The sequence below is a fragment of the Argopecten irradians genome, chromosome 6, assembly GCF_041381155.1.
Source record: "Argopecten irradians isolate NY chromosome 6, Ai_NY, whole genome shotgun sequence".
NCBI lineage: Eukaryota > Metazoa > Mollusca > Bivalvia > Pectinida > Pectinidae > Argopecten > Argopecten irradians.
In genome coordinates this window covers 15283639-15310346 of record NC_091139.1, presented here as the reverse complement: position 1 = coordinate 15310346, position 26708 = coordinate 15283639, and the positions used below count along the sequence as shown (strand labels likewise).

General features: G+C 35.0%; 4 protein-coding genes across 5 annotated transcripts in view; 2 read left to right on the top strand and 2 right to left on the bottom strand.

Annotated features, from left to right (window-relative positions):
- Positions 1 to 8495, bottom strand: part of LOC138325122 (structural maintenance of chromosomes protein 6-like) — a 30783-nt gene extending 22288 nt beyond the window's left edge. The window contains 8 exon segments of the mRNA XM_069270566.1: positions 650 to 787; positions 1654 to 1755; positions 2061 to 2203; positions 3156 to 3292; positions 3865 to 3970; positions 4498 to 4612; positions 7657 to 7801; positions 8478 to 8495. Coding sequence (XP_069126667.1) covers positions 650 to 787; positions 1654 to 1755; positions 2061 to 2203; positions 3156 to 3292; positions 3865 to 3970; positions 4498 to 4612; positions 7657 to 7794 — 879 coding nt within the window. The 5' untranslated portion in view covers positions 7795 to 7801; positions 8478 to 8495.
- Positions 8496 to 9989: 1494 nt separating this feature from the next.
- Positions 9990 to 12609, bottom strand: LOC138325121 (heat shock protein 70 B2-like). The gene has a single exon (XM_069270565.1). It carries the CDS (start codon positions 12451 to 12453, stop codon positions 10552 to 10554), a length of 1902 nt encoding a protein of 633 aa, XP_069126666.1. The 5' UTR covers positions 12454 to 12609; the 3' UTR covers positions 9990 to 10551.
- Positions 12610 to 16400: 3791 nt separating this feature from the next.
- On the top strand, positions 16401 to 19350 carry LOC138325120 (uncharacterized). The gene has a single exon (XM_069270564.1). The coding sequence runs from the start codon at positions 16714 to 16716 to the stop codon at positions 17146 to 17148; it is 435 nt and encodes a 144-aa protein (XP_069126665.1). The 5' UTR covers positions 16401 to 16713; the 3' UTR covers positions 17149 to 19350.
- Positions 19351 to 21894: 2544 nt separating this feature from the next.
- LOC138325119 (uncharacterized protein PF3D7_1120000-like) lies at positions 21895 to 26271 on the top strand. 2 transcript variants are annotated; one of them, XM_069270561.1, is made up of 3 exons: positions 21895 to 22579; positions 22874 to 22915; positions 23321 to 26271. In XM_069270561.1, exons 2-3 carry the CDS (start codon positions 22883 to 22885, stop codon positions 24296 to 24298), a joined length of 1011 nt encoding a protein of 336 aa, XP_069126662.1. In that variant the 5' UTR covers positions 21895 to 22579; positions 22874 to 22882; the 3' UTR covers positions 24299 to 26271. The 2 variants fall into 2 exon arrangements, with proteins under 2 accessions (XP_069126662.1, XP_069126664.1); XM_069270563.1 differs by lacking the exon at positions 21895 to 22579 and having other exon boundaries at positions 22592 to 22915.
- The last annotated feature ends 437 nt before the right edge of the window (positions 26272 to 26708 follow it).

The window sequence follows — 26708 nt, the reverse complement described above, 5'->3', positions numbered from 1 at the left end:
CTTCACCACAAATTAACATGGAAAATTATTTCACATACATTCATGATGTAGTTTAGATCTGAGATGTTAATATAAATGCAAAGATAGTTCTAACCTACCTTGCAAGCTAAGCCTGACTAAAGCTTTAATAATATAAGACTCTTTCATATGTGGATATGAAGGATAGGGATATTCTACCTGAGGGTCACAAAATATAGTAAAACCCAAGGCTTACCGAGGGTTTTGCAAAATTTTGTGATCCTGAGGGTAGAATATCCCTATCCTTCATATCCACTTATGAAAGAGTAATTTTCTTTCATACCTCAACGTTTTATTGCAATTTTACAACTATGATATCCCGCCATTTTGAAATAAATATGAAGAAATCCACGACTGAAAGTCAATTTTTCATACATGAAAAATTATGTGACATTTTCAACAAAAATTCTGTTGTTTGCATCTTTTATAATAAAACCAGTCAAGTTTGCGAAAAAAATGTTAAAATTTTACTGAGGAAATAGAAATTTTGTTGACGCTGTGAGGTCACAAGGCTTTATTGCATGGGTAGCCAACATGCAATACAGCCTCAGGCGGCATGAGTGTATTGCCTTAGACCAGCCAGTATTACATACATACTACCTCACCATTAGAAAACCCAAGGTGAACATACTCTCTCTTTCTCCATGACAAAGGCCCACGCCATGCTGTCCTTGAGATCTTTGATCTTGTTCTGAAGTTCTTTGATAGCTGTCAATGACTTGTATTTCTGTTCCCATTCCAGGACCTCTGCCTCTAGTATAGGCAATGACTGTAACATTAGAAGTATCATAGTAAAATTTTACCATCAAAGCTATTCTCCCTGAAGATACTATCTTGATACGTAATCAGGGAGGTTAATTTTAATCGCTACATTATGCAAATAATAAAGTGAAACCTGCTTTTACCACCATGTGTATATATATATCAATGATTTGTGGAATTGTCAAGTATTTTTTTCAATATAAGACTGTACATAACCACAACCTGTCCAATGTGGCTGATAAGGAATCAATGATACACAAGTACATTTGGCCAAGCCAAACTTATTGATCAGTTTTATAAGAAGTATAACTTTCAATTCAAACTGTTCACCAAAGAAAGCTTTTACTAATATTGTATGAAGCATGTAATACGAGTGGAGTGCCTATGTCCTTTAATACCTATTCTCTTTTAATTTCTTATTTTACCTGGATTTTTTATTTTATAGTTTCACAGGGAGTCTCTATTCCTATCTATTCTTTCTTCTCAACAATTTAACGGGCAATTTTTTATTCTTGCCAATTATTTCTTTATTACAGTATAACACAGATATAATGAACCTCTGTGGACCACTTCTTTATATATGTTATTTGTTATACACATATTATAAATATATTATAGACACACATAAATATGTTTTACTGTAAAAGAACTTATTTAGCACAGTCAAATTTGAGTGCAAATGAGACAAAATGTAAAATATAGTTTGTTAGCGTGGATATATATCTAAAGCACTACTTAGTAAATATTCTTTTATAAAATTCAGTCCTCCACATGAATTAGAACTTCAAAGACACTACAGAGAGTGCAAGATAAAATTTCCGCTAAAACATGTATGTATACAGTAATTTCACAAGTAATTTCTATTCTATTAACCTGTTCTTTCTTTTCTATAATTTCACGGGTAATTTCCTTCTGTTCATTGGCCATTGAGTAATCTATCTTCATTTGTTCCAGCTGTGTGGCCTTGAGGAAAAACTGGAAAAATACAAAACAAAATATTTACATTATAAATGGATTTATTAATACAAACAAATTATGTACTTTCATAAAAAATTGTCATCAACTGTTATTGTATCTTTTCAAAATGCAGAGATACAAACTTTTTTGGGCAAGCACTTGTTGCTGTTATATTACTGTGTGGAATGAACAAGAAGATTTGCTGTTATTACTGTGTGGAATGAACAAGGAGATTTAATTGAAAGAATCTTGGTGAATTAATTCCAGTACCAAACTTATGTATCGTGTGGATGTTTTTGAGTAGAAATAGTATCTCCACTCACCTTGTATTTATCGTGTGGACTTTTAGAGTTGAGGAAATTTTTACTTGTCTCCTGGTTGAGAATTGACACCGGATTGTCAACCTGAATGTTAAACTGGTCCAGAATGTACGTTAAATCCTCACGCTTCGACGAAATCACTTGACCTTCAACACCAAACATCATGGCTCATCTTTATCAGTAAATTATATCCTACAGGAAGTTTTCTATTTTCTTACAGGAAGTTTTCTATTTTCTTAAATTTCATTTGATCAAATACACAAACATGTAGCGCATGGACACAATGATAAAACTATCACAAGATTAAAAATTTCTCTTTTGAAAACAAAGCATATTGTATATAAAATTACTTTTATGTGAGAATAACATTGTTGAAATTATCATCATCTACTAAACGTGGGATTTCTCCTTTTCACAAGTATTTTATCCAAAGCAAAGAAATTCCCCATTTCTTACAAACGTCATTGAGTTATCACCCTTTACATTACGTTCTCCTATGAGTCTTCAGATTTACGTCATACTTTGTAGGGCCATGGTTACTAGGGAAAAACAGTTCTGTCTTACACAGAGTGTGTGTTTGTGTGTATGATAAATATAAGCTCACATGTGCTAGACAATGTTACGTCATCAATAAATGTGGCATACAATTAATGACAAAGCCATCATCAATTTTGACACATTACATCAATGGTTCTTATGATGGAGCAATGAAAATACCTAAATACTACTATAATCTCATCGTTCTTATAAGTATGGCAGAGAAATAATCAAACATCATGAAATATTTTGGTTGTCAAACATCGACAAACCTCATGTTAAAATCTTCCACTCTGGTTAAATTATCCGCCTACTTGATACACTTATGTAAAATTATCTTAGTTATATACCGTATAGCAGGTTATTTTTGCGGTGATGATATTAATATGATCGCGAAAATTTGATACGCGCAATATTGAAAAATGGTTGAATGATTGATATCTCCTTTTCAAATCCATATGGAGAAAATTTTAAATCGCTAACATATGATTTTCTTGTTTTTCCCCCGATAATAACCAGCTATATCGTACTAGTACCAGAGCTCTATTCTCTATAACATACCATCTTCAGATTTCAATCTGTAGCTGCTGCTGCCTTCTTTTGTAAATTTTCGTTCCACTATGATAGAGTTTCCGTACTCCTCTGGTTTGTATGCGTCTGAACCCCGGTTCCTCAACTTTATCATCACTTCTGCTGTCCTGTGAAATAAACATATTCCATGTCTCAGAAAGTAACGCAAACAGAGTCAAACAAATCAAATCGACAGATTGAAACAATAATCAGATAATGTAATAAACAGACAATCTAATTGACCATTTCCACAGTGGTCATGTCAGCATATCAATCAGACCATCACTTCGTCAATGAAATGTCCTTTTTTGGGGACAATTTTTCAAAGAGCCCTGGGTGCTTATGGGGTTGAATACAATTATGAATAGTCAGTATTTCTCTTTATGGGAACTCAGTATTTCCTCTGTATGAGAACTCAGTATTTCCTCTGTATGAGTACTCAATATTTCCTCTGTTGAGAATTATATTTCCTGTGTGAGAACTCAGTATTTCCTCTGTGTGTGGAGTACTCAATCTGTGTATCATTATTTCTCTGTGTGAGATCCTGCGATTCCTGAACTCACTCAATATTTCCTCTGTGTGAGAACTCATTTTCCTTGTGAGAACTCATTATTTCCTCTGTGTGAGAACTCAGTATTTCCACTTTGTGAGTACTCACTACCTACTTTAGTGTCTCTTTTTTATGAATGAGTATACTCACTGTTTTCCAGTCTTTATAAAGCTCTTGATAGTGCTTCCTCTACTTGTGACGTTGGCTTTCCCACCAAGTCCGACCACCAGTGCTGTTATAATGGCACTCTTACCACCTGTCAAAAAAAGATTTCAGACAAGAACCATGTACAATGATCGATGCCACACATGTCCAATGTACATCTAACCTCCATACCACAAAAGCTGACTTTTGACCTAATAACCCCAGCAGTTGGTCAATTAAACTGCTTGTTTATGATATTGCTAAATTGAGAAGTGATACTGTATAACATGAACTATTTGTATGTAATTTCTTTTGTGGTTTGGAGTTTTGATATAATATAATGGTTATTAATTAGCTGATGGAGCAATAGTAACAATACTAAACAAAATTTGACAATTGTTGTTCTTATATATGTAATTTCACAGCAACCACAAAAACAACCAACGTTTTTACACAACGAACATCTCATTATACAGTCAGTATCATAAATTAAAATGTGTTGCAATGATATAAGTCTGCCTATAGGGTCCTATGTTATTAGTGTATTATGCTCTTTGACAGAAACTCAATAATTTACCCCCCACATATATATATGGATCTCTGTCATGACAAACAAAAAATAAAATAAAAACAACTTACTTCCATTCCGTCCCATGATGAAATTGACATGAGGACCTAAAGTGATATCTAGACGCTGGTGACACATGAAGTTCCGAAGATTGATCTTTTCAACAATACCAATATCTGCCTCTCCCTGTAAACAGAAAACATAAACTATACACACCAATGTAATTATAAGCACTTATGACACCAGGAAACATAAACACAAACCCTTGTGGCTTATCAAAATCATCAGGACCAAGTTTCGTCAATGTTCCTTAAAGATGCTCCACCGCTGACAGGGCATAAATGATATTCATCATTTGAACAATAATTGGTGTTTAATCGTGTATATATATGTCTAATTAAGACAAAAAATAATATAAAATAATTTATTTTGCTTTTCAAGTTTTGGTGCATGCGACATCAGTACTTCATTCAATATAGGATATAGCGCCACAGAATTTTTTCCGGATGCAATTAATTATTTTTCATATTTTTAACTTGAATTAAAATTAGAAGCTCAAACTTTTCAATGGTGGTAATGGTGTAAATTAAGTAACTTTAGTAACTGAAGAAGAACACTAAATCGTCTGCTCCTGTTTTAGATAGTGAAAAAATGTCATTTGTCAGCAGTGGAGCATCTTTAAAGGTACATGTATACAACTGTAAAACAAGTTTGATAATTTTGTAGAACTGGCACATACCGGTATAGAGAGCTTACAATTAATACTACATACACACTTATCATCATTTCAATAGTAAAGAGAACCATTACAGATAAGATTTCCCAAACAACCCCACATTCGTACCATTGAGTTTGATTTTCACATGCTTCCCTTATGAATCAATTTTTAACTTTCAACATTTTTTCTCAGAAAACTGCTACATCAAAATTTTATTTCATTTTGCTTTATATATATTTTATCAATTTAATTGAAATTACACTTGTAATTCTGCTCCACATGATGCTCAATGGTATGCTCCAATACAAGATCTTACTATTCCCAGTTCGAGGTCACCTCAGTATGACCCTTGGGTCTTGAATCAGAACATCATGATCTATCATGTACTAGTAGCCATTTATAATTCCGCGGAATTTGACCACACCGAAGATTTCTTAGGCAACACGCTGATTGGCACCATAGGGGTATTATAATCGCAGAGCATCGTAGTGGAGCGGAATTAGAAGTTTAAGTAAACATATGTACAGCAAATAAAATGTTCCAGTTTCAATATTGAGCAAGTAAATATATTGATTTGAGTTTCCTAATAATTTGCATGTATACTATGTCCACTGAAGTAAATATATCATCATGACAAATGCTCATTGCGCATGTACATAATTTTATCAAATAGTCTGAACATGTACAGTGTTAAATATGGTCTCTGTCACTCATCAGACAGAACATACTTTTTTGGATCAGACAGTCGATAGGCCAATGGTTTTTCACATTTGAGACACCGGTTTGATTCAAATTACTGGTCGGAGTAACGTACTTGACAGGAATCATGTGAATTTTACCCTGTTCTTTTACACAAACTGGTTCTAAACGTCGGGCCCCAAAACACAGGAGAGGAGAAAATATAGCGGACTTTAAACCCGGGACCCCCAAATATTAGACAAATCATAGGTATTTAGCACGCTGATAAGTCAAAGACCCACTATAGACTAATATATAAAAACCTAAAAAGCCCAGTTTGGTACTTTTGATTTAGATTCAGACCCAATCATGTTTTTAGGATGTCCCATTCCATCTTGTGACGTCAGCGCATGGATTCAGGACAAAACAAAGTGGCCGTGAATCTGCAAACTTTCAAAATTGACATGGGATTAAACTTATTGTGATGGGGTTGTGAACAGAACAGGTTTGTGTTGATATATGTGAACAATAACATCTCATTGTATAATAGGCGCAGTGATACATGCAGACATTGCCCAGAACAAATTTTACAGAAATTTTACCGAAGGTGGTGAAAATTTTGGCAAGCGATGCATTTCATTCCTGTTGTTTTTATATAGTATATATAGTTGTTTTTTTTATATATGTATACTATATATTATTGACAGAACGTCAAACTCCTGTGCCCTGTCCAACATCACCATAAATCTTAATATGAACCTTCTAGGGCTGTGGATTGTCTAACATGTGGCGATCCGATCCACGATTCAGGGTTGACGATTCACAGATCGGACCACGAATCACCAGTTAGATACAAGCAAAAGATTCAATTGCAGTAAAACTGTTTTTATTGATAAATCAATAATGGTCTTATATATTGATAAATGTTTGATTGATAATAAAACCAATTTTAGCAGTTTTACATTCCTTATCATTAAGCAATAGAGTTACAGGTGAAGTACAGTAGGATTCAGTCACTGTAACTGTAAAAAAAATCAAATCATTTGAATTTTGAAATAACGTCATCTCAAAAATACTACTGCACATCAATTACGGCATGAATCAAAGTCAAACCATCTGTGAACAGGTACACTGTATATACATTATCATGGTAAGTAATAAATCACCATATCAAAACATTTCATTGTTACTTTTATTTTGGTCAAATACAGAAAAACATTGAAATTAAGAAAAAAAAATTAAAATCTATAAGAGTAGTTACAATTTACTTTGGTTCTAGGCCTATAGTTTTTATTTCTAATCAGGTGATTTATGATTTTGACTCATAATTAGCCTACCTTTCGTTTTTGACATGGGGTTCACATCTACAGTACTCAGTTGCCCAATATAATATATTCGTAATTTTACATATTTCCGACCCGTAATGAAAAAGAAATCGATAATAATCTTTTACATCTCTAGAAGTCAATAATTATGTTTTATCATTATTATTTTATGAAGAATTCACAACATTGCATCGAAGCGTGGGTACGAAAATAACATGTTGCTAGCTTTACTTCACGCAGCTCATGTGTACTTCCGGTCTACTTCAAAGTGAAAAACATCGATGATATTCAGACTTTAGTGTACATTCCTTCACATTTTTGAGCTATGACAGCAATAAAGAAGGTACTATTTTTTTGCTTTTGAAAGATCGCGATCCACAAATATCAGGAGTAACGAATATTCGTATCCGATCTTTCTCAATAATTCGTGAATACTCGAGTACTCGGATACTCGTTACAGCCCTAGAACCTTCCATCGTTGTACATAGTACCCCTCAGGATCAACTTACTGAGGTTTTTTCGAAGTCAGCTCGTCGGGTAAGATCCAGATCTTCACTTTGATCCATTTCATCATCAGATTCCACAATCTGTCGTTTCCGTGGGATCCTGTCCCCAGCTCCATCAGTGCTTGCTTTCCTTTTAGACATATTTCTACTGGAAAAAATTATACCAAGAAATCTATTATCACAGTAGCAGTCGCTCCACTTAATCCAATAATATTAGATCTCGATATTGAGAAAATTCTGATGTGCAATATCGACGACGTAATGATCAAAAGTGTCTCGTCGTGCTATACCTCTAACATTGTTGGAGTATCGCTCCACTAAGCCACAGAACATTGTGCAAATGCTAGACGTCTGCCCCAAATTTTGGTGTATCCCTGGACGTTTAGCCCAACTCGTAGCTACTGTTGTAGCGGAAAAGATTTTACCTTCTGACTGACTTTTAGTCAGAAGCCGATATCTTTTCCGCTACAACAGTAGCTACCCAACTCGATCACTTTATGAAATAATTCCCAAATTCAGATATAATCACATATATGATGGAAGAAACAATGATAGAACGATAGGTTTTGTTTTTACCATTCAAACGTATCATTCGAGGAAAAAATAAAGTCTATAAACTTTTCGTAAATGATCGATATTGGCCGCCTAACGTTATATCAGGAACACGATCACGAAATGTTGACAAATATCAGAGTAAAAACACTTTCAACGGATCATATGTGACGGTCGCACATGTAGCTAATTTCACTATTTTTATATCATAAAGTAACATGCAGTTAATATACTAACATTACATATATGTAAAGTGATCAGGGTTTTCTTACTGTCTTCATTTGAAGACACCTTATCACCTCTTCCTACAGGTGTTGTTTGGCGCCATATGATGAGTTTACGTCTTCAAGTATGCAGTAAAATTAGTACCGGATGAAAAATAAAATCCGGATAATATAAATAATCCGGAAAAAGAAACGAGTGTTGTTTGATTCTTTTTATATATCTATATTTCCCAGTATTTTTGCCCAGTAATGAGTTATTTAGTTTATTCAGATTTTGATATTTTAAAAGTGTTTCTAGTCAGATCTAGTCTAGGCTATTACACATGTATATCATGTGTGTAAAATGATTAAGTAAGGGAGGTAACTAAAAAAGCAGTTAGAAGAAAAGTAGTCCTAAACAGGCATACATTAATTAATAGGCTTTTTTATTCTGTTTTTTTCCTAATATATATAAGGCAAACAAAAAATAATAAAAAAAGAGTCTAATAACATAGGCAGGTTTAGCGCACCTGTAATAAAGAACACTGCAGCAGTCAATTTAAATGACGCCATTTCTTTCTTTCTTTCTTTTTCTTTCTTGTCAGCAGCCAGTTTAAATGACGCTCTTTCATTTTTCTTTCTTTCTTTCTTTCTTTCTTTCTTTTTTTTCCCCGTTAATTTGCCTCTGTAGATGTGGTGATCTTATATTCTGGTTTGTTAATTAAGATTAAAATATATTTTTCAACATAAGCATTATGAATTGACGTTATGGACGCGAAATTCCAATACTCTATACTGTTTTTAAATAGTTTAAGAGTTTGAATAACGCATTCGCACAATAACCGTCCATGTAACGTGTACTTGTAAGTTTTCTTTTGGTATTTCTGACATGTCACCGTACATGTATCAAGAAAGACATCCTTGAAATACGAACTTTAATTAGAAAGTTTTATAATGGTTTAACCATATTTTACACATTTAAAAAGCGCTTTGTTTCTGGAAAGTTGTCTGCGCTGGTGAAACCGTATTGGAGACAACAAAATTAGGACGACTAACTTCCAGGGATGTTTTCCCCAAACTGTTTTCTAAGGACTATGTAAGGCCGTTTTGATCCTCAAATCCATCAATTTAAGTAGTAAGTAAAGTTTTCTTATTTCAAAAGTTTTATGGTATTCATCCGAAATATGCATAAATTAACTGAATTTGAAAATTTTGTCCATTGTTTTTGCCTATTTTTTGATAGTTTTATGAGCACAATTTTGAACAAAACTAAAGACTTACCAAATAATGGACAAAATTTCCATATATTCATATATTTTTTTGCTTATTTAGGATGGTTAACACAGCAAAATAAGAGATTTGAAAATTTGATTGATTTGGTATTCTATAGCGATGGTCCCTATAACATCGGTTTGGAGATACTAATGACGTCGGAAAAGTACTAATTGTCGTCGATAATCCCTTTCCGGTGATAATGAGGCAATATTTTGATATGATTATTTTTACCCAAACAACGTCATTTGTAAATCTCAAATCCTCTTCTTTGGGACAGTACTGAACAAAATAATGAGTAATAAATGATGAATAAAATAACATTTTTATTAACAAAATAACACTTTTTAATCTCGAAAAATATTTGTAACAAGAACAAGGTGATTTGATAACAACAAAACATCTACAATGTACCTGTTTAGAATAATACAGTAGATAGAAGCTACTTTTAACATTTTACTGGTCGATTTTGAGGAAGTTAACAACTGTAAGACTTAAAATCTAAAATGGTAATAGAACAATTGGTGTACAGAGTGTGATGTGTTTGGTCATGTATGTATATAACAATATTTATCCTGATAATGATATGAACAATGGCAGACTATCATATATGATATACCGTTATCTACCACAGTAAAATTGTCAATGCAGAAAAGTTTGAAAACAAACATTATGTTGGACTAAGATAAAATTATTTGTGAACTTCGATTTGAATTTCAACGTCAATAAAATAATTCATGAGGGAAATATTTACTCTAGTTAATGTTAAAATCGAAATTAACCTTTGTGAAAGCCGTAATGTCCATTAATTATTCCGTTAGTCGTATTGTCCATTGTTCCGACAACCGTATTGTCCATGGTTCAGCCATACTTAATCCAGTTCATCTATGATGGGGCCACCAGTTTTGGTAGTTTCACCACTACTGCCACCCGATGGAGCAGCACCACTGTGAAGCTTGGTCATGGTGGGAGTACAGAGTTTCTGGAATTCCTTCAGTCTGTACTCGAATTCCTCTACCTCTACAGTCATGTTGTTGTCCATCCATTTTATTTCTGTATCACACGCCTGGCTCACTGAAGCCTTTTCCTCGTCCGACAGTTTATCTCCCGCGCTTTCTACCGCTGCTTTTACATTGAAAACATAATTTTCGAGTTGATTCTTGGCGGAAACTCGCAGTCGTTGTTTATCATCCTCATCTTTGTACCTCTCTGCCTCGGACACCATTCTCTCAATTTCTTCCTTGCTGAGTCGTTCCTGGTCATTAGTGATGGTCAAGGTACTAGTTTTACCGGTGCCCTTCTCCGAAGCCGTGATGTTGAGGATCCCGTTGGCATCAATGTCGAATTGAACCTCTATCTGTGGTATACCACGAGGCGCCGGAGGGATTCCATCGAGGTCAAATTTCCCCAGCCGGTTGTTGTCCTTGGTCATAGCGCGCTCTCCTTCGAAGATTTGAATGTTGACACCAGGTTGATTGTCCGAGTATGTGGTGAATGTTTTTGAGGTTTTTGTTGGGATTGTCGTGTTTCTGTCAATCAAGTTCGTCATAACACCTCCTGCTGTTTCTATTCCCAACGACAGCGGGGTTACGTCCATCAAAAGAACATTTTTGATGACGTCACTTTTGTCACCGCTGAGAATGGCGGCCTGGACGGCAGCTCCATAAGCAACTGCTTCGTCAGGGTTGATTGATTTGTTGAGTTTTTTTCCATTCATGAAATCTTCCAGAAGTTTCTGAATCTTTGGTATACGCGTGGATCCTCCAACCAATATAACCTCGTGGATCCTTGATTTGTCCAACTTTGAGTCCACTATAGCCTTCTCTACGGGTTTTAGAGTGGCACGGAAAAGGTCAGCACACAAATCCTCAAATCGTGCCCTCGTGAGTTTGCTGTAAAAGTCAATACCGTCATAAAGAGCGTCTATTTCCAGACTCGCCTCACTGCTGTTTGACAGTGTCCTCTTGGCGCGTTCACAAGCCGTCCTCAGTCTCCTCACTGCCCTACTGTTCTGACTAATGTCCTTACCATACTTCCTCTTAAACTCTTGGATAAAGTGACTGACTATTCTATTGTCAAAATCTTCCCCGCCTAAGTGGGTGTCTCCGGCGGTGGACCTCACTTCAAACATGGAACCCTCGTCAATACTCAAAACAGAAACGTCAAATGTGCCACCTCCCAAATCGAAGATTAGAACATTTTTCTCACCTTTAAGGTTCTTGTCTAGTCCATATGCAAGAGCGGCGGCTGTTGGCTCGTTGACAATCCTCAAAACATTCAATCCAGCGATGAAACCTGCGTCCTTTGTCGCCTGTCTCTGAGCGTCGTTGAAATACGCTGGTACTGTTATGACGGCATCCTTGACCTTTTGACCCAGATATGCTTCAGCTGTCTCCTTGAGTTTCGTCAGTACCATAGAGCTGATCTCCTCCGGATTGAACTGTTTCGTCTCACCTTTACATTCCACCTGTAACTTTGGTTTACCGGCATCATTAACAACCTTGAAGGACCAATGCTTCATGTCAGACTGAACGGTCTGGTCATCGAACTTTCGTCCGATTAGTCTTTTCGCATCAAAGATGGTGTTTTCAGGATTCATGGCCACTTGATTTTTTGCTGCATCACCAATGAGTCTTTCTGTATCGGAAAAGGCGACATAGCTGGGCGTTGTCCTGTTACCCTGGTCGTTGGCTATTATCTCCACTTTCCCATGTTGGAACACACCAACACAGGAATATGTGGTTCCCAAATCAATACCAATTGCTGTAGGCATTTTCAGTAGTCGATATCGCTTCTATATGGAAGATTTTAAAATGTGAAGACAGTATTTCGTTACACGAAATAAAAGTTGTAGGGCGTAAAATATTCTATAAACTATGCTCCAAACTGCCGTACGTGCTGCAACGTCGAGCTGGTTTCTAAGACTATCAAACCCGAGTCCGAACAGTATATATAACCCGCCTAACGAACACTCTAGAAATTTCTAGTACTATCCGCACGTGGCTTTGTTATTGTTTACATACGTTCGGAACTCTCATACTTATCGTACGTGACAGTGATTAGTTGCGAGGTGTATCGAGTACACTGAATCTCGTGGGATACGCTCTAGACTGTTCTGGTATGTTCTGTTAGCATGACCTTCTGTGATGAAATAGCTGAGAGTCCAAACGTACACTGAACGTAAAATTTCCACATTTATGGTTCTATATATAGAGCTGACTGTCACAATAAACAATGTACAGTAAATAAGTATAGGGTTTCGATTCTCTCTATATACATGTACCTTGGACATTGAGTCAATCATATCTTCAATCTAATGTATGTAAACTTAATTTACGCACTGAATTTCGTTTTCTCCAACTTTCTCATATGATATAATTTGTAACTATATGATGATGTTCATTATCTATAGATAAATAGGTGTATATTTATACTCTCTTTCCCAGTAACATACATAATATTAGGCAACTCCAGACAAATATTAAAGAAATATACTGTTATTATGCTGTAAAATATGTAGTTTATATCAATATGTGGTACTCAGACCAGACGCACAGTTTAGCTGTATCTACAGTGTAGTTCTCCATGAGTTTGATACAAATGTGTCATTGATGTCTTTTCCCATGTCTCCTGTGTAGTACACATGTGTATGTTTATAGTGTGTTGTTTATTCGATACCAATGTTGTTTATTCGATACCAATACTAGCCTTACTTATTTTGACAGCCGTAAAGAAACTGTTACTTACTCGAACTAATAATATAAATACGATATTATAGAAGGACATTATTATATAAGAAATGAAAAATTCTTCTTGTGAAATTTAGGTCAATTTCAGGTCAATTTAATTGAATTTCAAGGCAATTTCAGATCAAGGTTTTGACCTGAATTGACTTTTTTTTCCAGGTCAATTTGACATGAAAAATTCTTGTGAAATTTAGGTCAATTTCAGGTCAATTTAATTGAATTTCAAGGCAATTTCAGATCAAGGTTTTGACCTAAATTGACTTTTTTCTCTTTTCAGGTCAATTTGACATGAAAAAAATTCACCTGAAATTGACATGAATTTACCTGAAGACATTAAACCAGTGTAAGATGTAAAACATTTAAAGACAAAACTATTCTCTAAATGGATTGCACAGTATTATTCATTCTTGAAGGATCTTTATCTGTTGTTTTCTTGTAAATCTTTTCGTCTTGATAGCGGTTAAAAAATCAAGAGTATGCAAAAATGAAAAACACAACATAATTCTGGCTAAATTAGAGCCCAGTTTCACGAACATTCCTTAACTTTAAATGGGAAAACATTAAAAAGGTTAAAAAGGAAGAATAATTTAAGGAGACTTCCATAACCTTTGTAATGTTTTCCTTTGAGTTCAGGAATTCATTGAATATAAGGAATGTTCGTGAAACTGAGCCCAGATGGTATCGACTCAATATTACTTACAGTGTGATCCTTTAAATAATATTTGCTACAATGTATCTAGAATTTATTACTCAATAATGATTATTGGAATATACGATTACATATTTCTCGCTTATCTACCGGTCGGGTGGATATATGTCTAGAAGCTGTGCTTGCAAGATCGAATAGTAGTAATAATTATTATTATACCCGTTTATTAATCTTGTTGCTTTGTTTTTTTGAACCTATTTAATATGTTTAGACATATTGGTGTCATTTTGTCCATATGCCAATTATTGCGTTTGCTCCTAAGAGGTTTTCATATATTTGCTGAGTGAATTGAGTCACGCTGGGTTTTTTTTTAAATGAGAAATAGTTGACAGTCATTTACAAACATAACTAATTTGGGTTTTTTTAAATATAATTTTGACATAGAATTGAAACATCAAGCTAAGTCAAATGTTACTTGGAACAAGTAATGTGTGGTCTTTTGTGAATGTAAATCATGACTTACAATAAGAAAATCATAAAGAAAATCCCATAAAAATCATTTTTCAAAAGTTATTGTATTGAGTAAGCTTCAGTTTGACATTGGACTCAAATATGATTTTTTCTTAAGAACCAAACTATTTCAAAATTTCGCCACAACAACATCGTTGAAATGAATGTGTGTTTGGGATAACATTTGCTTAAAATGTATTTTGTCTTTGGACATGAACTTAGTCAAGGGACATAAGTAATCGTCCTTGTTATTATCCCCTATATCTTACGATGTGATGTAAGTGATAATACATTGTGAAATATAGGACAAAATCATATTTAATTAAATCATTAAATTGACTTTGTATATTATATCATCAACGAACTAAATCAGCTCTGTGATAAGTTCAGAAACAAGGGGTACTACGAATGAGATAAAACTTCACAAGAACAATATAATTTGGGATGGAATAAACAACATCGCTAGTCAAGGGTGTTTATTCAGTACGTTACGCTCCATGAAACATCCTGCTCTCCTGAAGAGTATCGCACTGAATACCCCTGGCAAGCGAATTTGAGAAAATAAAATGCTTCAGTATTGTTTCAATGGCACAGAAACCCTTTCGCAACTAATACTATAAATTACATATTGTGAAGTCGTTTAGTGTTTGTTCATCAATTTAGAAACTACAAGTTGTATTTTATAGTAAATCAACTTTTTGTTATCCAGTGTCTGTTATGCTTGGTGTACGTTGTATTTTAAAAATAATGTATAAACGTTTCTTTTTTTTTCACATGGATAATTATGTATTGTATTTTTTTCTGACCCTCCCCCTCCCATCCCCACCCCCCCCCCCCCCCCCCCCCCCCCCCCCCCCCCCCCCCCCCCCCCCCCACTACATATAGGCATCATATAAATAGCTAGGATATCTATTTTTTATATCTAGTAAAGAAGTAGATTATGATTTGAAACAATGATTTTTTTTTTCACAACAGCTACACGATAGTTACGTAATTAGGTAATGGACGTATGCACCGTCTACCACTATATCCATATCAAATATTGAATGCCAGATGTAGCCAGATCACTATAACAATACATTTTTAAAACAAATGATAAACTCTCCATGTCCAATGCCTTGTTTTCAATAAAGATTACACGGTACTGAATTAGCCAGTGCTTGTTCTTGAACTGTTGGTGATCTCGCGCTATATAATATGGACTGTTGAGAGATTTGATTATTATTAATGTTATAAACTGCATAAATTGTTAAATCTTCAAGGTCATATTTACAATCTGATCAATAAATCGGCATACCCTTAGAGATATTATATGTATATGGAATAGTTCTATGTTATTAATTCATGTAGTTTGAAAACTGCAATTGTAAAATAACTGTAATTGTATGACACACATATATTTTGTTTCTTGTTTTCTCATGGCAGAATCATTAACACATGCATTTTGTAATGTATTTCATATTTTATGTAGTATTACATTGTCTGTGTTCTCTGCCATCTTGCACATATGTACGTTTATTGTAATCTTGTATATATACTGTTTTGCGTTTGGAATAAAATGAATTAAATTGGATTGAATGGAATCGTGCAACAAGTCGAAAATAATGCATGTTTCATGAAATTTATCGCCAAGAATAGAATAAATCATTATGAATAATTCATTGTATCGTAGAACTGGATTAACTTCTCATATCCTATAAAGTATATACATATATATATATATATGTATATACAGTGGTCATATACTTGTAATCTCTATAAACAATGTTATACACACAGACTAAGACTGGCCCCCACCAACACTTTAAAGTAAGACGACGGCCACCTGGAAAACAATTATCTTATTGGCATGGGAGATTATCACCAGGTTTAACACGTAGACCTGTGAATTTATTCATTAAGACCTCTGGGAGATAAATACGGTAACTTGTTAGGTCACGAAAGCTTTGTGTCATGCTTCCTATTGTGTGATTTCCACTTCATGATTGCAGTTCAATATATACTATTAATTACCTGTATAGCCTGGTACGGTTGACGGGGTAGAATTTGGCTCAGTACACAAACAGTGGCGGCATGTTGATAGGGCCGGGTGACACTATATCTATATAGACACAACTGTCCGGCAAATATGGAGCTACAAAGATTAGACAGTATATCCCTTAAGGAGGAGTATCTCCTCAAAATTTGGGAGGATTATGTACTGGAGAACATAGTGGAAGCCAACTCGTGTCAGATGGCCATTTTTGACCGCCGGACTAAGAGACGTATCATTGGAACGGATAATTTCAAGATCCAAGCATGTGAGTTGAGCCACATTGCTGAGGGAGTATTATATCCCGATCTAGTGTACAGAAACGGAATTACAGCCTGTGGTCGACATTACGACGTTCGACTTGCTGATGGTAAACAGGGAATTTATGCCAGGGCTGAAGAATATGGCTGTACCGTCTGTAGGACACAATCCTTACTTATTATCTGCATCAACGATTCACGCGCTGTAGCGGCGGAGTGTAATGAACAGGTGATGAAACTGGGGGACTTCTTATTCCAGGCGGGGATGTAATGAAACTTTGAGAGTGAGGTTGTTGCCAAATAGTACCAGAAAGGAAGTAGAGAGACTATTGTAGGCAAGGTCAGCATCTCTCCAATTGCCATATATATGTATTCTAAATAGGATCGTGGTAAGCTTTTGCTCACTTAGAGGATAGAGGAGTACTTTCACCGAAGAGATCAGAAGACGATTTCTGCGATAGCACACCACGCAAAGAACTATGGAGTTTCTTATCGTTCCAAGCTTTTGTGACATAAGTTGTGATTCGAATGAAGGTTCATCGATGAGATATTGTGACATATTTAACGTCACCGAATCATTCTACTGCAATCATAAAATGACTTCTGCATATTACATAAGATGGTAAATTCTTTTGCATTTTGTATCAATTTTGGTTGTAAAGGTTTTTAAAATCATCAAATGACTACTACGTATATAAAATGTAAAATTGTTTTGCAATTGGTGTCAATTTGCGTTGGATAACCTTTGTTGAATTATTTGATATTAGTTTTAATGTAAGTGATATAAGAATGTATATGCCTCCTCACACACAAATTTACATATTATAAAACCGCCACCCTTAATGTGAACAAAATTCGCTGTCTGTCTACACAGTTTAATTCACCATTTTTAGCAGGACATTGACTATATATTGAATATACAGGCATGTCGTTGAATGGAATGGTTTGTAAACTTGTGTCCTGCCACGATAGTTATCGCACATGTTCAATCAATATATAGATTTAAAGTTACGTGTAACCGGTGCTTATCCAATGTTCGTTTTTTGTGACCGTTTCAAAAGAATTCCGGTGCCCGTAAAACGGGTGTATTAGCCGTCTCAATGGGGTTTTGTTAGAGGCTTACGAACACATATTTAGTATTTGTATTAGTTTTAAACAGTTAAAAGTATACTGTCAGTGGAAAACAGGTTTAGGTAGCCCCTACCCGAATGCCATTAGCTATTTGAAATGGGAGAATATTTTATTGGCATTCATACATATTGATTGACGGTCTATTGAGATCTCGAGGCCTTAGTAGGTGTTGAATGGAAGCTCTGGGCCTTGGAGGTAGTTATTCAAGCAATAGACAGGTGTATAAACCTACCGAAAATGTCCCAATAAAATCAAAATAACTTTGAAACTAGGTTTTAGAATCGGATCTCCGATAAGTAAATCTAATAGCCTTCTAGTTTAAAATACAGATGTTTTAATCATTTCTTTGTCAATAGTGTGGGAGAGAAACGACGGATAGCTATATAGTGCATATCAACATTATTTATCCGTAGTACATTTTCATATCTGCTCATAAAATTGGAGCATCCTAATAAGTAAGATCCCTTATCGAAATAAAAGTTAATCTGCCAGGTAGTAATGTATTATCTTAGCTACTCACAGTATATATGTACTGTCAATATTGAAGAAAGGTTTATGAGTAGTGCAAACATTAACAAGTACTTAATTTTTGAGACACGCACTGACAAACTTCATATCGAAAAGAGAATAATCGCGCACTGGCTGAACAGATTTACCTTCAATGGTGAATGTAATATGCACAAGTCATTGTTACAATCATAACAAAACCATAGTTCCATGTTTAAGAACTAAGTGTAATTATGAGATTCAATTCGTTATGTTGAATCATCCCTTAGAGTATGACTTTTAATCATGCTCAATGATATGTTGAAATATATGGCTTACTGCATATTTTTGCCTGTCGTATATTTTTTTCGTATAGTAATGTATCTTCATTTCGTGAATTGTTATGTATCCATGATATCGGAGATTTCTTGTAATATTTAAGCACCACTTAAAGTCAATATATATATATATTATTTTTTTTGGAATATTTTCTTCTAACAATTTTTGATTATCTTTATCATCTCTTTTTGTTTTCGAATTTGTTTCCTTTACATTAAAGGATTCATCATAACCTTTGTCCTCTTATTTTAAAATAGTAATCAATTCTGACATAGGAATCAGCTCTTCAAAATACAGAAAATTGATAAATATGTGACTTTTAGATAGATGTAATGGGTAGAGTTATTCGTCAGTGTGTACACCCTACCTAAATAGTGGTGAATGATTTTCAGAAGCCATAAAGTTCTAGATTATTTTATCTGCTTTAATGTCTCCGTTGTTGAGCGACGTTATGTATAAAAGAACAGTATTATGTTAATCTATTTATTACACCGATTTTATTTGTTAGAACTCAATAAAGTGATATTTGATATTAAAAAAGATTTATATTTTTTTTTATAAAAAAAGGCATAGTCATTGCTACTGGAACCTAGCCATAATCAATGCTTTTTGATTGCGAGGTGAACAGAAAGGCAATTTCGCTAGCTAACCGCTAGCCTGGCTAGGTAAGTTGACACAAAGGAGGAGTGTCAATTTGGGCCCTCTGGTTGCCATGACCTATAACTTAAAACTAGACAAAACAGGAACCCCCATAACTTACAAGGGACTCTAACCTGACCTTAATCATATGTCATATCATGATGTCCCAATCCCGGGTATCTGTAAACCAAAATAATGCTCATCGGTCATGGCCGCCATAGGTGACACTCCTCCTTTTTTGCTTGTAGCCTGTCTTACTACCATCCTGAATACTCCAGGGGTTCCGATCACTTACAATCTCTACACCCCTGGATTATCTCATAGTAAAACTGGAGGCAACATAACAGAACAGGTAATTTAGTTCTTTGATACACACCAAAAGAACCGTATAACGGTATAGCCTTCAGTTTTACTATTAGATAGTCCAGAGGTGTAGATATAGTAAGTGATTGGAATCTCTGGAGTATCGAGGATGTTTTACCACAGGTTCACGACTAGAACGAATATACGTACACAGCCTACTATACCTTTCGGCCGGTAACGACGACCCCATTTTCTATCTTTAAGTCTTTTGAGCTACAATATTCTAGCTAGGTCACGACTAGCCGGAAACCAACTTATTTTCACGGAGACTCACTATTGCGTTTTCAGGCCTTTGTCCATTTTCGCGACCATTTGATTTCGCGATCTAATCTTCTATGGATTTAATTTACATATATTTACATACATTTACACATATGTTTGCATAAATTTACATATTTTTGAAGCATTTCACGGCGATTTATTTTCGCGATTTCGTATTGCCCACGAAACTCGCTAATTAAAGAAAATCGAAACATTTATCTGCCAAATGGATAAATCGTTCTTTTTAAAGCAAAAAATCGTTCCTACCTGTCATTAATTAAGTGCTTGATTAAGAAATACAATAAATAGGAAGGTATTAATTATCCGCCTTTATAATTTAATTTGATCGTGAAGTTCACAAAATATTATGCGCGTGGGAAATTTTTGCGATCAAGCAAACTTCGCGTAATTAGAGTCATTTCCCTCTCGCGCAAATTTCCACGTTAACAGTGGACTTGAAAACAATTTTGAGAAAGAGATATGTGTGTCTAGTAGCTTATACTTTGATATACTTGATGAATCTAGTATTAACACGAAGTTCATAACTTATACAGTCTCAAATTTTAAAGAATAAATAAATATATTTGCGGAGAAAAAAATAAGCGCAAATACGCTGGGACAAAGCTATAGTCTATTTTCAAAAAATGAACTAACTGTTTCCATGTAATGTGAACGTAGCCTGATATTTGACATAGCTCGATGTTTTTTCTCCGTGAATTCAGGCTTTAATCCACTGCATTTACCTACCACATCATTGAATAACAGAATATTGTTTAAATAGACATAGAATATTTTAAGTAGAAACACATCAATACATAAAAATCGTAATTATAAAAAGGATGGGTTATACATTAACATAGGCAATCATGTGTTAATTATCTCTGGCTAATTCAAGATCTATATTTATTGCGAAATCTTTAAATCTTAGAATTCAAAGCATTTCATTTCTTCATAATTACCCGTCACGTGACGTAATGGAATACACGTATTATGAAATCTGATCTAGTAATGATTAGATAATTATCATAAAACGAGGATCTTACATAAGTGGCTTTGTAATATGATTAAAAAGGTTTAACAAGCTGATATTCCACGAGCCTTAAGTCAACCCTCATGATCTAGTGAACAGAATAAATATTGGCAAATCATGCAGAGCAGATTTCCCCCATTACATCAAAGCCTGTGCATCACCAACCATCTGTACAAAGAATACAGAACAATAGTCCAAAATGCCAGTACAAGAAAAAAGAAAAATAGTTTGACTTTATAATGGATGGACGTTTTCCCCTTTGATAACATGCACAAACATCTGATGCTTACCTTAGCATGCGAAAAAGTTTGACTTTGCATATACTAGCATTTTTATATCTGTGTCTACTCATTTGTATTTCCCATCATTGTCGTTTATTGGATTTTAGCCAAATTAGGAGCCCTATTTCTATTACTAAATTGATATTTATAGGCAATAATATCAGGTGTACTTTCAACATATTTGTTATCCAAACGTCCTTACAAAAGAAGTAATTTTGGGATAGTTAATATTTGATATCAAAACAAATTTGCTTTAAATATATGTAACGCAAAATGGTAAAACTTTCAGTGAATGTTACCGATATATTTACTTTACGTACAATGGTACAGTCTATCAAGGCATTCACAATAAATAATCGTCATGTGTTTACCCTAACATATGATACAGTGAAAATTTGGGACAAATCCAAGTCTCAATCATTACATTGCACGTAGTCACTATCGTTCAACGATTGCTCCTAATCAATATTCTGAGGTCAAGGTCATGTGATTAGACTCTTTCCAAGGAGTAACACAGGAATCCCCTATAAAACAAACGTCTTTGGGAAGTTGGATATTTCGTTCATCCAAGGAAGTGTTATATTGTGGCACATAAACACTTCGAGGCATACTATTTATAAAATCGGATTATGAATTATTCCGGAATTTAACAGACAATACAAAGAAACGTGTATTCTACTTACCGGGTTGATGTGTTGGTATTCATGGACAAATTTTAACTGCGACTTAACTAGACATACATGTAGGACAGAGTTCATTAATAAAGTGTGTGGATATCAATACATAAGAGTGAGATACACACAAATTGTTCGCATTAACTTGATGGTACCATCTTGAAAGGATGCGGCAAACATTATCGGAGGGAGGAGCTTTTGGAGTTTGAAAATTATCAGATTTTCAACTTGATCTTTGTGTTATCTGGAATAGGCATTGGTCATATGCACTTAATGTTATCAACTCGAAAAGGTATGAAGAACTTTGTTTTATAAGGAAACTGCGGAGTAAAATTTTTGAACCAACAGTGTATATATTTGGAAGACCAGCTAGTCACATACACTGGATGTTGTCATCAGCCCGAAAGAGTGTGGTTAATCAAGTCCGATGAAAGAATACATGGTGTTTGAGGATTAGAAGATTTTCAACCTGTTGTTCATATACTGTATTTAGAACAGGTAATACTGAAACACTCTGTTACGCTTCGCAAATTGATATAGAACAACTCCTTCATTGCCTTTCTAAAATATTATTTCAGAAATGAAAGACATTTTGAATTATGGAACAACAATGGCGTATAAATAAGTACATATATGACGTGTCACTTGTTAATCATTGTAACTCTTTTTGTTACGCCTTTGTGAAAAATGACAATGGAAATTTACACAAAGATTAAAGTAGGACTATCTTTGTAGTGAAAGACAATCGTGAAAAAGTTAACACGTCTACAACACTGTTGATTTCATTTACAGATCACAACAATGGCGTCACAAGGAACTCCCCGTGCCCCCGGGGTAAGTAATAACTTTTTCATGCATATAAGTGATAAGTTTTGTTTTTATAAGTTATCGTAAAATAAACTTTGTGAATTACATTTGTATTTATGTAAATAAGCATCGACATAAGAAAACAGGTGGTAGTGCAAATATACTCGTGAAAGAACTCTGTATTTAAATGTACACTGTTGTGTCAACAATTGCATAACTTCGTTCTATTACTCTTAACTTTTGCAACTCTATTAGACACTAGCCTTGTGCAAATAAACTGCATATGACGAAGCATTAACATAGCATATTTGCAGTTTTAAGTACCATGCAAACATATGATAAGGCCTAGTATATCCCTTGTTAGACTGTATAAAATGTGGGTTTCACACAACGGCACAACAAGATGTAAATATTTCAATTTGTTTCCATCAGGCTGAATTCCGGATAGACGGCCAGGCGATGAAGACACAAGGGTCTTCTGGTGGTGGCACGGCGGCCACCAAGACAGACAAGTCAACAGAATTTGACAAAGACGCAGCGTCTCCACGAACTCAACGAACCGAGAGCGAAGGGGAAGGTGATACAGAGGCTGTACCGGTCATCACACAACTTATCGGCTTTAATCAAACACTACAACTACAGATCGAAACTCTTCGGATGCGTCTTGCGTTTGACAGCAAGAGCCACGAGAAAGACAAGTGTTCCGCCGTTCAACAGACAGAAATGAAAATGAAAGAAAAGGAAGCAGAGATTGACGATTTAAAGTTGGTGTTAGCTACAAAAGAAGGTAAAATCGGTGATCTTGAAAACGAGAACAAACACAAAGGTTCGGAGATCGGGAAATTGCAGCAATATATAGCGGACATCAAGAGAGATATCAATACAACTAGGTCCTTCGCAAACGACCTGCAAAAAGAACTACGACGACTTCAGTCCGAGAACAAACGACTACAGAAGGGCACTGCATATGAAGACAAAGAGGGCCATATTGAGGACTTAAGGAATGAGATCGAGGCATTAAAATCTAATTTGGAGACGATGGAAAAAGAACTCGAGAAAGCACGGACGATCATTACAACACAAGGAAGCAAGATAAGACTTTTTGAAAATGATAAGAGCAACATGCAGGTGAAATTCAAGGAGGAGTTATCACGCATGTCTCACATGATGAGACACGAGGTTGAGAAGATGAGGGAGGTGATGAGAAAGCAATGGGAGGAAATGAAAATGATGAGAGAACAGAACGATGAGATGGGTCGCGATATCAAGGAAATCAAGAATATGTTAGTGATGTCACAACAAGACTCTAACCGGTCACGGAGTCCACAGGGGTATGGCCAGGTGTTCAAACCGACGCTACCGACCCTCACCAGGGACACCAAGCGGATTCTGACGGGCAAGAGGAAGTAACTCTGAAAGTAAAGAAGCATGTGTCTGACCATCCGCAATACTTCAGTGGTTAATTTCACTGTCGTTATATCCACCCCTAGACTATCTCATAGTATAATTGAATCCAGTTCAGGAGAAAAGAACTGACCAATTACAGACCTGCGGAAATTTCCTGTGAAGATTACTTGGAGAGCGATGCCCAAAGCAATACAGTCAACCACAGCGTACCGTTATTCGATTGTTTCGTTTTGTATATAAAAGGATCAACCGACCTGTCAAACTAGGAATATTCACCTTTGTTATGACATAGTCCAGGGGTGGATATAACGATAGTGAAAGTAATCCATTGAGGATAGAGGATGGTGCATTAGAAGTAACGACATGTACATGTACTTAAATTGCTTAGATTCTACACGAGAATGGAAAACGACACGAATGACTATTTCATTTTTTAGATCTTTGTTTTGTTATATTTGCTTATATTTGTTATCGTTGCATGTTTTATTGAATGAATATTTGCGTGTGAAAAAAAGTTGAACTGACTGCTTGGTGCTTTGTTTTCGACATGTATTGTGTGTTACCCTTCGATGTGCCAAATTGACCATTTCTACGTTTTATAACTACCTTTAACTAGTGTAACTTTATGGTTACCTTATGAGGAAGACTAGCGTCTTTATCAAACCTAGTGTTTTGTTTCATCAACAATCAATATTCTTATCACGAGGTTTACTTTATTTACCAATACACATTCTTTTTCCTGAGTCTGGTATCTTGACGTTCTGAATGTGACAGCTAAGAATAGAATCGTATATTTTACAAAATATACAATATACGGGTATCTATACGCGAGACAAATAATTCGCGGTTTCTTTTAAAGGATTGTTCGAGAATGTTAAATTTCACGGTTGACCAATTGTTTAAATTCCTATTGTACGTTAATGAATTTTTGTTATATTGAAACGTGAATATAACAAACTACCCGCGAAAATTAACCATTTTACATCAGAATTGTAGTCATACTTCTTGAAATGTAAGGGCCGCGGTGGCCGAGTGGTTAAGATGTCTCGACATCTTACCACAAGTCCTCCACCACTGGGTCGTGAGTTCGAATCCCATGCATGACAGTTTGTCAAGTACTGTCCGTTGGTCGGTGGGTTTTTCTCCGAAAGTTCTGACTTTCCTCAACCAACAAACCTGGTACGTTCTTACATGATCATGACTGTTAATAGTACGTTAAACTAATAAAACCTAAAACTCATGTGGGGAATTCGACATTAACGGACGAAGAATAAAATGTATCCAATTTTTCAGTACTTTATAAGACCATCACAATGAATAATACATTACCTACTGTAAAACAACTTTTCGCGCGCAATGGAAATTCGCGTATTTCTAAGGCAAATAACTATCGCAAAAATATATCGCCGTGTAAACTTTTCAAATGCTGGCACAGCAGAACCATATCAATATAAATGCAAAATAAAATAGCCGCGAAATTATTGTCAGACGAAAATTAAATCCCCACAAAATTAAGTTTGTTTACAGTATGCTGATTTTAGACGTCATACTGTCTTTTTTTACAGTATACTGTGGTGAAACGTCATACTGTCTTTGTTTACAATATACTGTGGTGAAACGTCATACTGTCATTGTTTACAGTATACTGTGGTGAAACGTCATACTGTCTTTGTTTACAGAATACTGTGGTGAAACGTCATACTGTCTTTGTTTACAGTATACTGTGGTGAAACGTCATACTGTCTTTGTTTACAGTATACTGTGGTGAAACGTCATACTGTCTTTGTTTACAGTATACTGTGGTGAAACGTCATACTGTCTTTGTTTACAGTATACTGTGGTGAAACGTCATACTGTCTTTGTTTACAGTATACTGTGGTGAAACGTCATACTGTACTGTGGTGAAACGTCATACTGTCTTTGTTTACAGTATACTGTGGTGAAACGTCATACTGTCTTTGTTTACAGTATACTGTGGTGAAACGTCATACTGTCTTTGTTTACAGTATACTGTGGTGAAACGTCATACTGTCTTTGTTTACAGAATACTGTGGTGAAACGTCATGCTGTCTTTGTTTATTAATATATGAAGAGTAACACCTGAGAAAGGCGATCGATTAGTTTTATGGCCAGATTTGTTGATAATGTAAATATGATTTTAGATAGAGGGTTTAATGACCGTCTTTTAAAATACAATTTGAAATAGAAATATATGAAATTCATTGATTATTAGATACTTTCTTTGTGATTAGAGAGCATACTTGTAATACTGAAACAGTAGCATTGACATAATGATAAAGATGCAACCCTTTTAGACAAAAAAGTGAAATGGTAACTACCTACAGCTAAAACATGAATTAGGAAATAATGAAAGTATAATATATGAACGAAGGATAAATCTTGACCGGACAAC

Bases quoted from the DNA above. Each gene is read 5' to 3' on its own strand.
- LOC138325121 (XM_069270565.1), bottom strand. From the start codon at position 12,453: ATGCCTACAGCAATTGGTATTGATTTGGGAACCACATATTCCTGTGTT.
- LOC138325119 (XM_069270561.1), top strand. From the start codon at position 22,883: ATGGCGTCACAAGGAACTCCCCGTGCCCCCGGG. The intron at 22,916-23,320 runs GTAAGTAATAAC...TGTTTCCATCAG, and splicing joins GAACTCCCCGTGCCCCCGGG to GCTGAATTCCGGATAGACGG.
- LOC138325120 (XM_069270564.1), top strand. From the start codon at position 16,714: ATGGAGCTACAAAGATTAGACAGTATATCCCTTAAGGAGGAGTATCTC.